The sequence below is a fragment of the Aythya ferina genome (genome assembly GCF_964211825.1).
Source record: "Aythya ferina genome assembly, chromosome: 6".
Taxonomy (NCBI): domain Eukaryota; kingdom Metazoa; phylum Chordata; class Aves; order Anseriformes; family Anatidae; genus Aythya; species Aythya ferina.
Window position 1 is genome coordinate 40196043 of NC_140303.1, and position 12096 is coordinate 40208138.

The 12096-nt window shown below is 43.8% G+C and overlaps 1 protein-coding gene and 1 long non-coding RNA gene across 7 annotated transcripts in view; one reads left to right on the top strand and one right to left on the bottom strand.

The window, feature by feature from the left end:
• The first annotated feature begins 90 nt into the window (after positions 1–90).
• Positions 91–10845, top strand: LOC311438667. The gene is made up of 4 exons (XR_014694261.1): positions 91–2261; positions 4052–5361; positions 6577–6812; positions 8344–10845. It is a non-coding gene; the product is annotated as an uncharacterized lncRNA (long non-coding RNA).
• CACNB4 (calcium voltage-gated channel auxiliary subunit beta 4) overlaps positions 7753–12096 on the bottom strand; it is a gene marked incomplete at its 5' end in the record, with an annotated part of 64491 nt that continues 60147 nt past the window's right edge. For 4 of the 6 annotated variants that reach the window (XM_084523303.1, XM_084523302.1, XM_084523304.1 and 1 more), the window contains one exon: positions 7753–10786. In XM_084523303.1, coding sequence (XP_084379429.1) covers positions 10526–10786 — 261 coding nt within the window. In that variant the 3' untranslated portion in view covers positions 7753–10525. The remainder of the gene's footprint in view (positions 10787–12096) is intronic. The other 2 variants (XM_084523305.1, XR_014694259.1) reach the window with 2 other exon arrangements.

Sequence of the window (12096 nt, forward strand, 5' to 3'; positions counted from 1 at the left end):
CACCGTAGGGCGCGGGGCGGGCGCTGTGAGGCGCGGGGAGGAGCCGTTATGGAGCCTCTGCCCTCCCGCCCTCCCCCTCAGCGGCCGTTACGGGGTGGCCGCCTCAGCCATGGCGGCTGCTGAGGCGCGGAGGCAGTCACACACGGAGTCAGTCACAGACATTTCGGAGAAACCCTCCCTGATCTTGTTGTCCGGCCCCCAGTGTCACCACCACGCCGTGTCCCCAAGCACCACGTCCAGCCTCTCCTTGAACACCCCCAGGGACAGTGACTCCACCACCTCCTGGCTGTACCTTGTGGCAATAAATGTCTCCTCATGTCCCACCTGACCCTTCCCTGACACAACTTGAGGCTGTTCCCCATACTCCCGTCACCTGTGAGAGGAGGTAGCCCCCATCTCCCCACAGCTTCCCCTCAGGTGGCTGCAGCCAGCAAGGAGATGTCCCCAGAGCCCCCTCTGAAGGGTCCGTCCCCCAAGGAGCCCCCTCTCACCCTCTGGCTGCCACCTGCAAATTAGGACAAGCCTGCCTGGGCCCAGAAAAGGCACTGCCCCACACGTGCTCAGGGCTGCAGGTGGCGAAACCCCTCAGCCACGTTTCTTTCAAGAGCCCAGGGTGCATATAAATAAATTTCTTTGCAAGCCTGCCGCAGTCTCAGTGAAACATCGCCAGGGGCAGCCTGCAGAAACTGAATCCTGCCCCTCTCTGAAGAAACTCATCCCAAAAAGGTTTCCAGAGAGCCCCCAGGAGCCAGGTTTCCACAGCACGTGTGGCCTCTCACAAACACAGACAAGGTGTGTGCATCCCTGCATCATAGGAGAGGTGAGACATTTGGGATGGACGCCCCCGTTGGGACATCCACCCCCACCTCTCGCCCCTCTCCAGGAAATGACTTTGCTTGGAAAGTACAGGAGACGGAATCCACGCCGTGTTCCTCGTGTTATCTGCAGGTTGTCTGGCCACACTCACGCTCAGCACCACCTACATCTTAACCTCAAGGCCTTTACCCTTGTAAGCCGCCGTACGACTGCTTAATTTACATCAGCTGGTAATGTTTTGTCTCTTGGCGAGACTGGAGATTAGCCGTAAGTTTAAGCAGTGTGTATTTTCAGCACTAGTGTTCACATTTGTCAAAATATTCTCTGCAGAGCTTGAGATAAGTCCCACAGCTCTTGAGGGGCCTTGGTTTCAAACCACACCAGCGGGCCTGATAAACACACCTGCAGTTACCTGAAAAAGGAGGTTTAACTTTGCTGGCTTCTCGGAAGAAACGCGTTAATGTGAAAAAAGCGAAACTGGTGGTAAGCCTGTTATTCGAAGTTGAAAACACAATTCTGATGGTGGCTCCTTGCTTTTCTTTTGTTTTCCCTGCTGCAAACTGGCCCGTAGTTGAAGTAGCGAGGTCTGGAGCAATCTGAGTCTCTGTTCACATCTGCAGGATTTCGTGCTTTTTGTTGCAGTTGAAGAAAATGAACATCCTGATAATGAGCTTGAATACTACAACTTTAATCGGATACAAAATAAATCCCACGCTGCACCAGTAACATCTGTAGTCATCCAGGTCGAAAATAACTGGATACAATATATTATTGTCTGTGGCCTTCCTGCTTCACGCTTCTTTCCAGCAATGCAGTGTCGGCTGCCTAAATGGCAGGAAACCCAGACAGGCTCTGCTGTGTGAGCCCAGCCACTTCCAGCCGGTCTGAAAGCTTTGCTCGGTGAACAATCGCCGGCAGGCTGGGAAAAAAAGCCTCTCTTTGAGGAGGAAGGCTGTTTGCTCTGTGCAGTTTTGGTTCCCTGTTTTTACATGACCTCATTTTTAACCTCGGACACGGCAAGCAGCACGACTTGGGGAAAAAAGCAAGACTTTATTGCGTGTAAGCACAGTGCACAAACACACCTCCCTGCTGGCCAGCTGCTGAAGTTACCAAGATTCAGGTCCTCCTTTTAGGGCAAGGAAGGGCGTCCGAGTGCAGCACCTGCAGCTCCCGGCTGGCTGGGGAAGGCGAAAGAGAAACCAAGGCACGCGGCAGGAGCCGCCACTGCCCACGTCAGCACGGCAGGCGCTGGGCAGGGCTGTGACCGTCAGCAGGGCAGCGCAGCCGCTCCTTTCGGCAAGTTCAGCATTCAGCCTGCAGAGGAACTACTCGTCCTCGCTGCTGAACCTCAGCGGAGAAGCTCGGTGCCGGGTACTTCTCTACCAGCAGTCCCCTGGTGTAAACACCGAGTGATTCCGAAACCCGTGGGCTTGTCCCAGGGTTAGGTAGGTGTGACCGAACTAGGCGAGAAGGTAGCAAAACACAGTTATTTCGAACCTTTAACTAGAAAGACATTGTTTTTTTCCCCGTACCTAGTTCTTGCTAGACCCTGTGGCTTTTTGAAGCAATGTGTAAGCTGCAGCAGCACCTGCCAGAGCCGGAGCAGGCGGTGCTGTGCGTTGGGGCCAGCGCCCCGGGTCCTGCCATGCCGCTTGTCTGTACCCAGCCACTGCAAGAACGGGGTGGCATTTTTACAAGATGAAGGAATACACGGTGTATTTTATGACTAGGAAGCTGTTAGGATTTCATCCCTTGCTTCCCTCTGGTAGTCCAGCCATAATCTAAGGCCTGGTTCAACATTCGCTGCACTGCTGCTTTCCTACGTGATAGCGCTAGCAGTAGCCTTGCCATTCCTGGTGGAAGCTTTCCAGGAATGGAAATCGGCGTGGCTTTTTGTAAATACAATTACACAATTTCCTCCTGGACATTCCAAAGGCCTTTGTCAGGTCGTGTACGTCTTGCTCCAGGTAACCATGAAGCAGACTGGGGGCACTCGCATACCCCCACGGGTCAGAAGTGCGCTGCTGGCCTGTGGTGTGGTTTCTTAATTAAACAGCTTTGATTAAAACTCACATGCTTCTATCTAATTCTGAACAGTTAGACAAGGTAATTCAATTTATAAACGTTTGAGCCCCTGCACATGCACTAGATACATAAAAGTCAGAGTTGATTCACATCCTAATTACACAGCTTACCTGCTGAATGTATTTCTGCCCGTCGAAGGCAGCCCCAGAAGGCTGCAGAAACACCGCGGCTGTTGCAGGTGCCATCAGCCCAGCAAATGCAAGAGGAGCCCCCGGCGCCCGAGGAGGAGGTGGGTGGCAGGAGGCAGAGCAAACAGCGGCCTGTGGTGGGCTCCGTGCAGCGCCGTGCGACTTGGTCCTCCACTGCCGTGCCTGCTGAAAGCACAGCCCCTCAGGTTTGGAGGGTCACAGCCTTTGGTTGGGCTGCTCTTACTCACTCTGAGGTCTTTTTGCTTCCCCAACAACTCCAGAAGGGAGCTCGTTCTGTAATTCCACTCCTGCAGTTGCTTTTTGGATTTAGCTAAAGGTAGCACCTTTCAGTGCTTTCTTGCTTTCAAGACACTATAAACAGCATTTGGTTTTGCTTCAATTACTCCTTCACTCCTTAATACCTCACATTATTCTGGTAAGAGTTTCTTTCTAGGAACAAATGTTAAACTGATATGAGATTATCCTGGGGATTGGATTGAAAGACCATTAATGTCCTTGAGAATCCTTCAGCTGAGCAGTTGGCCGAAAGCATTTTATTTCTTGATGGAGTAGTGAGATATCACACAGATCTCTGTACTTCTGAGTTGCGACTATTTCAGAGCAGATAGACTCAAAAATAAACCTCGTTCATCTGAGCAGATGCACGTCTCTCTCCAGAATCTCATTAATTTTGACTAAAAATGCTAACACGTGAAGCTGCTTCCGAAAACTATCGTTAAACAATAAAAATGCCACAACGTTCTCAACTGTTTTCGTGACTCCTCTGCATTTTCCCAGTCCTGAGTACTGAACACAGAGACCCCGAAGACTTTTGAACATTGTTTGTAGTTTTTGATTTATTGTAGAAAAGTTATTGTAATGCAGGTCGGTTTTGTACATCTAAATTCCATAAAACAAATCCATAGAAATGAGGATGCTACCAGCATGCAGTCTGCATCGTCTTTTTTAAATGATTCTGATCACAAAAATAACAACACTTTCTTTTTTTTTTTCTTGGAAAGCCACTGAAAGCCGAGGGAGAGCAGAGCATGCAGCACTGTACACATTTGCATAGTATGTTTTACCCAGCATGCCTCGTCGAATGCTACACAGACAGTATCTATAGAGGTAAGAACAGAAAGGGGCAAATCAGCAGAAAACGCACATTTCGGGGTATCTTTTCCGGCAGAGGCAGTGATGTCTTCACCACGGTGACTCTGACCTGGCTCCCGGCGAGGCTGGGGCAGCTCGGCCAAGCCATCGCCAGGAACCAGGCGCAGCGACCAGCAGATCTGCTGGCAGCTGAGAAGCCCAAGGTCCAGGGTTTGCAGCTTGAGTGCTCGTTTCTTCTTTCTGTAGCCCTCCATTCCTCACACAGACACATGGTTGCACTGCCCGATTCTCCCCATGCTGCTCCCGTGCAACCTCACTGACTTTGCCTGCTCGGGAGGAGAGCCAGGCCTGCTGCCAACACCAACACACCTTGAGCCCATGCACATGTTCCTTAAGCTTGCTTGCCTTTCGGTTTTAAACTCTCAGCAGTGTCCCAGCGCGCCGGGTGGGCCCTTCTTCTCTCCTGCACCTCCCGGCCCCGCACACGGTAGCGTTACGGCCCCGAGTAGGGCACCGGGAGCGCTTTGTCATGGACCTTGGGTACCGCCAGCAGTCACCTGCCACCATCGATACGTTGGCCGTAACTGGAAGTTTGCTTACGTGCACGGAGTTTCAGCTTGGAGGAGGAAATCGGCAGAAATGAAGGCAGCGGACTTTGTAATTTTAAAAGGTCCTTTCTTCGTTAATTACTATGGAGGGAATAGAAGTTGTTGAAAAATCAAGTCACGTATGCAAAATGCAAGGCCTTAGGAATGAACTGCTGGAGGATCAGGCAATGAGTTAAACCGACTGAAAATGCAGTAAATCCATCGATGCTGGATCAAAGGATCTACCCAGTTTTTCAGAAATACAATGCCCAATGCAACAGTGGACTAACTGTAAATTTGTGCTGTTACAAATGTGCTTCTTTTCCCTTGCTCTGTTTTTACATCATTGGCAAAATACACTGATCTGTACTGTACAATACATTTCCTCACTATATTGATTTTCTGCTTCTGCAGAGTAGGAGTAATATCAAAGGGGACTCTGGCATCAAGTTTACTCAATTTTGTTTTTCAGGAAATACTTGTAAGGCAAGTGATCTGTGGTATGTGACGTTTACGGCCGGACTTGCAAATACTGACTCTCGGACAAGGCAGTCAAATGCGGTGTCAGCAGCAGGTGTTTGCAGGACCCAGTCCAGACAGTCCTGCACTGCCACGACGTCTGAGGGGAAAAGGTGAGTCTAGAAACATCACTGAGACCAAGCCAGCGCTACGCCCCGCCTCGCCACATTCAGAGAAATCGGCTATGAGTCATAAAAGGAATGACACGCTCTTTTATCTGCCTCAGAATAATTTCTGCCTTCTCCCCAGTTTTGTGTATGCTCCGAGCAGACTGTTGCTCTGGACTTCTTAAACGGATTCCGTGTCAGGGAGAAAACCTTTGTCTCCAGCCTAACAAAAGTTTGGATACTAAGCAGAATCCTCAGCTCTTTTCCAAGCTAGTTCCTTTCACAACATTATTAAAATGTCCCTTTATTTTTCTCTATAAAATAAATTGCACTCGAATAACAATCTAACACAGGTTATTCAAATAGCTGCTCTTCAAATAACGTACTCTCTTTTGGCCTCACTTTAACAATAGTGCTAACTTCATTTCCCCAAAGCTGAATTTGGCTATGTTACAGTACCTTGCAGTCTTGTTACTCTCTGGAGAAGCAAGGATTGAAGGACTGGGAGGTGACTGCATCAAAAGACACGGCAGCAGAACGCCAGGTAGCTAAACCTGCTTTAACACCAACTGGGGCAGATGACCTAATTTTAAAGTAATGACTTTTAGGAGAGAAAATAGATCTGTGTAAGTGGTATTTTACACAACATGCATCAGATTTTGATTTTGATTATTATTTTTTTCCTTTGTGGTCTCTTAATTATTTTTTTCTTTAAATACGTGAAGGCTGTGGAATCAAGGACAGGCTTAAAAGCACTGAACTTGGAAAACAAAATATATCAGAGGACACATTTAATATATTCCTAAAGCAAACATGACTAATGAAAGCCCTAATTTACTCAAATTAGTATGCTCTAAGGTAACAGTATTAGCAATATTATCTTGAGAATGGTAGAGTGATAGTGGGAAAGAGGTTTGGGGAGGTCTCAGAGGAGTCTACAGCACTGAGACCAAACTGAATTCAGAAGACGTGCAGTCAAACTGAACTGCAGCTTAAGGGCCTATGCACATCTAGAGTAACCACCATCATTTTCTTGTTCCTACACCTGTTCTCCTTTTTGGAATTTTCACTCCACAAGTACGTGCTAAACCACATTTTAAAAGCAAGGGACACAACAGGTTAAACCCCCAAATACCAACTTCAGAAGCTTTCAAACCTGGAGAAAAAAAAAAAAAAAAAGAAAAGAAAAAAAAAAAAAGAAAAATGTTCTTCTATCTGCAGAAACCACCAGCAACGCCCTGCGAATGGGCGCTGGCAGCTGCCCTGCTGGAGGCACCGAGCGCCCTCCGCCCCACGCCTGCTGGCGTGCCTGGGTCACTCGGAGCCAGCCAGAAAGACACGGTGCCAGAAGCGGGCTCGGCAACGAGAAGTGGTGTGCCTAGCGAGACACGGGGCGTGCTTCACAAACTCCTCTTGCTTAGCAAGTACAGAATCTGGGGCGCCACCTCATTTCCACGGTAAGACGATTTTTCAGAGGAAAATCTAGGCGTAGGGCCACGCTGCACTAGCGGTGCTCGACTGATTTTTACCAGCCCACCACGTTTAGAAAATGATCACAGAATTTGGCCTACTATTTATAAACTAAAATTTGATGTAGAACGGCTTTAATTGTCTTCCCTTTTAAACAGCAATTTCATAATATACTCACTGAGAAAACCCCGTCAGTTGTGAGGTGCACATCCCATAGGATAACTGCTCGGCCATGTAGCTAAGTATAAGAACCTGTACATCTGTTCAATACAACTTGCCAAAAAGGAAATATTTTGAATTAAGAATTTAACAATGAATGGTCTTTAAAGGGGCTACAAGATTTTTAAAATACTTTGCTAATCCATTCACAGGCACATGAATGCACTGACATATATTGTCTTTAGACCTTAATACTGCCGTATCACTTTTATTGGGCAAACTATCAGCAATCCAAAAGTGTCCTAACAAAAAACAAACAAACAAAAAAAAAAACAGGTAACAAAAAAAAATGTATAAACATTTCTAAAATTCTCTGTATAAGCCAGAGCTTAGGAACAGAACTCTGATCTTTACGGTAATAATATTTTAATAGCAAGAGAAATGGTATGAGGACTGGAAAATTAGTCGTACTCGTATTCATTGAGGAATACATGAACTTCACAATTTTATATAGCGCCATTGCATAATAAATCACAATACAGCTGGCTAGCATTGCTGAAGTTCTAATACAAATACTATGAGTTAACATGTCCTGATCAACATTGCAGCTGTTACTGATTACTGTGTTTCCTAAAAATAATTTATTTTTAAAAATGAAAGAGTTCCAGTAGCTCGTATCTAGAATAAATTAATAATCTATCAGCATGTTCAGTATATTTGTACTTAAAGATATATCTATCTTCAAAGAATAAAAAAAACACCAAGCAATGAGATCTGCTGGATCTTTTATAATTGAGTTCTTATATTAAAATGGAATGGACAGTGGGAGAGAAGAGGGTAAACTAATTACATACAATAGTAAAGTAAACTTAAACCCATATAATAAAGGAACTCGATAGGTTCCTTCAAGACAATACATGACTTCCCTCACGAGATCGATTTATTAGAACAAAGAAAGTAGTTTTGGCACTTCAGATGCTGCAGGTGATGGAATTTATGCATATGTGTTGTGTAGATCTTTCCCTTTACTAGCGTGACATGGAAGACTTCAAAACAAGGCTCCAAAAGGCTCTAGAAATAAATGCCATTTTTGTCTAGGAAATGATAAAGCAGTAACCTTGTTTACTAGAAAATATATGTAGGTGCTCCGCAGCTACCTGCCATTAAAATGCAAATATCTTCAAGCAATTAAATGATCTGATCCCTAATGCTACTACAGAATAAAGATAAACAGCTGTCTAATCTAGCTTTATACATCTCAGTGCATCCTTTGCAATTAATACTTTAATGCACACAAACAAGAAACTTATTAAAGCTTATAGAAAAAATGTTTTGCCTAATGCCTTCTTTCTCATGCAGGTATGTGTGCTGTACATGTAATAAAGATTTGTAAAAATTACTGGAGAATGCTCCACTGTGCTATAGCAGAAAATATTAGAGAAGGCAGCTGAAGCTACCATTCCCAGACCAGATCTCGTGGTGCTTTCTCACCCTAAATGCGCTTTTGGAATCTGCAGGCATTTAGTTGGAGAAAATCGAACGGGATCAGGTCTGTCGTGTCCATTCTTAACTCTACTACTCCAATGGATGCAGGTATTCTAAATTTTTTCTTGGTAACTGGCCCATTTGAATCACCTAGTAATGTTTAAGGATGCCTTTTAGGCAGAAGAACTGTTTAAAAAACTAATCATGCATCCACGATTTTTTAATGCTGCTAGAGATGTACATCATTTTTGGCTATACCAGATATGAGATGAATTACTTTTCTTGTTAGTAACAACAAGAAGATAACCAGACTCAATGGTGGTGGAAAATCTCAGTGATCTTTGTTAACTGGTCCAGAAAGTAGAATAAACTGTAGTATCCAGGAAGTTCAGTTAGTGCTACATGCTTTTAAAGCCCGCTTTTGGGAAGAAAAGAAGCGGATACAAAAGTCAATGATCCTCATTTTTTGCAAAAATAGTTTTGCCATGAACCTGCATAAAAAATGCATGTTCAGCATAGTTCTGTCAATTTTAGAAAATGCATGCAGTGTGGAGCTTTAGGAGTCTCTGCTTAAAGACATCAGTGTGTTGTACAAAATCGTCAGTTCTGGTAACTTTTTCCATCATATTGGATCTAAGGCTTCACTGATGATGTAAGACATAAGGTCTGATCACATAAGTTTATCTATTTAAAAAGAAATGAAGACTCAGTGGGTGAGAAGAAGTGATCATTAAGAAGTAAGGCAGCAGTATCTCCAAAGATTTATCATAGTTCTTTGAATTAAAAACGTCAGCTCTACGACTTTATGCGAGCAATTTTTTTTTTTCTGATAACTCCATTTTTATTGCAAGCTAATTCTGACCAATTTCCTATTTTAACTTTTGATACTTTATGCGTGTTTAACCCCGCCCCCTTCCCTCAGATTTCACTACTGAAATTTAAACTGATGTTCTTCTGGAGAATTCTTGTGCGATGCTGGAATTTTCAGACATTCAAAGATGGATTTTGAAAGATGTAACAAACAGGTACTCAGACGTACTGGAATGTGGGTAGTCTACATACTGGGTAAGAAAAGTGTATTGTTTTTCATTTAAAAAGGCAGAATAGTAAAAATGGGAGAAAAAATTACTTATCTATCCACCAATATTCTGTTTTGGGACTACTAGCTGTATTCAGGTAAGCGAGAGAAAAAAAAACAAAAAAGCCTATTCTCAACCTCTAACCATACAAACCATTCCTACGTTTGTTCATGTTCCTATTTCCCTTGATCCTGTCATAGTTCATCTTTGCTGACCGCAACACAAATGCCAGTACTGGCTAAACTAAAGAAATCATTTTGCTGCAACACTCATGCCAGGTCAAAAAATAATTTCAAACTGGAAAGTATTTTGTAACTGCTGCAATAATTTGTGATATTTGGCACTCTCAATAAATAGTTTGTTTGGTTTGTCTGAAAAAGCCATTCTGGAAGTAAGCAGTTAGAATAAAATACTTTTATTCTAGAATAAAATACTTTTATTCTAACTCTAAATGTAAATTGAGCTTCCAGCAAACAAATACTGTAGCTGACTTTCCAGCTCCTAGTGATTTGTAATTTTCAGATTTTTCGTTTTATTTTCTTCAATTGATTGCAACATGCTCAAGTCGACTTTCCAGTCAATTCACCCGAATTCCAACAGGAATTGGCTTATAAATTGGTTCCAACTGGAACTGGTCATTTGGAATTTCCAGCACAGGAAATTATTTTATAAGTGCCTTGATAAGTATCCTAAATTACAAACTGATGTGCCTAACATCTAATGACAAGAAAAGGCATGGCTATAAATGTAAATGCTGTACTAAAAAAAAAACCAAAACCCAAATACAACCTATATGATCGGGCATAAACGTAAGGGCATGGTAACTTTTTTTGTCCCCTACTTAACATCAAATGACAGCAGACTGTAACCTCAGTATGACCGCATTACATCTGCCAAATTAAGATGAATTGTTTTTCCTAGCTACGTTATGGCAAGTTATCAACTGATGAATACTATTTTTCCCCGGGTTCTTGAACTCAAAGCCTATGTCGTGAATCATGGCTATATCCTCCAGGGGATCCTCGGTTCCTATGGGGTTTGTAAGTGTCCTGGTATGAGTCAGAGTACTCTTCTTCCACTAGAGGATAGTGATCTCGGCTGTGTTGGGAACTGGAAGACAAGCGGTTCCTGCTCTTCCGAGCCCTTTCATTGTGATAATTTTCATCTGAGGTCATTAGACTTCGTCGCTCAATGGGAGAGTTCTCTGCAGAATGGCTGCTGTGCCTCATACGCTGGCTCTACAAGTGTCAAAGAATCCAAGCATTAGTACAAATAAAGAGTATTTTGTATTTTCAAGCTAGTTTTGAAACTTATTCTGAGGTCTTTCAGAATCCATCCACTTTTGAGTAATTCATTTTATAATAAAACCTGTATGCTTACAGGAATGGGTCACAACAACAGTCTGGTTCCTAGAGCTGAAAGCAGACTGATTATTATATGTATATATATGCATATATATATATATAATGTAGCTATATATATATAGTATTATAATGCTTTTTTTTCTTATGGTATTCACCTTGTTAAATATTACAGGCCATTTAGCATGAAAAGTGAGCTGATGTATTCAGCATTTATCACTTTTCTCTGATCACGAACATAGTTACATTCATGCCTCTATTCTGCTTAGAAATAGTTCATCATCGACCTATGTATTTCTACAAAACATCTGGAGAGGGTTTTTATTCCTGTAGCTTTTAAAGCTGCAGCTCTCTGAGCCCTATTTAAAAACCTCCCCAGGACCAAACAACTGATGGGCAGCTATCTAGCTGAGGGGTGGTTAAAATATTAACAAGTTCTTCCAACTAAAACATAATAAATATAATAAATAAGGCGACAGAAAATCTTTTACTGAGATAATTAAAATATTTAGCCTCTGCTATCCTCACATTCCCATAAGGATAATGCATTACATTTGCCACACAGACAAGATTAGTTGATTAGTTTGCTTTTTTTTTTGCCAGTGAACTGGCACGATGAAGAAGTAGCCTATGCAGAAATAACATTTACTGTCACCACACTGAACCTCTCAGCAGTCCGGCCATCCATACTCTCAGAACAAACTCAGTCACTGCTTCTCCCTCCCTAGATTCTAGCCCCAAAGTCACTCTGCTGCTCTGTCCTTTAGCAGAATGTGCCACAACAGCTGCCCCCTCGGGGCCTCCTGCTCACAGGCACAGACAGCACCGTCTGCTCCTCTCGCTTCTGAAATTTCGGACGACGCTCTCTGTGCTACAAAACCTTCCTCCTATTGCTACAACCTCTCCATGGCAACTGTTTAACTGCATAATTTATACTAAAAGGCTTGTCTGCATGGGGAAGTAACGGTGCGGGCGGGTGTCCACTTCCAGCAGAGCAGATCGGATGTCCCATCCCCGTACGTGGATCGATGTTACCAAGGTTACTCGGGGACACCAGCCCCTGGGTGAGCGGACACAGAGGTGTCGTTCTGCACACTCACACGCTCCATTACTGGGCAGCAACTCCTACCACGCTATCCCCAAGTTTTCCTTCTAGCACCATGTTTTAGTAGTGATCGTACGCCAAA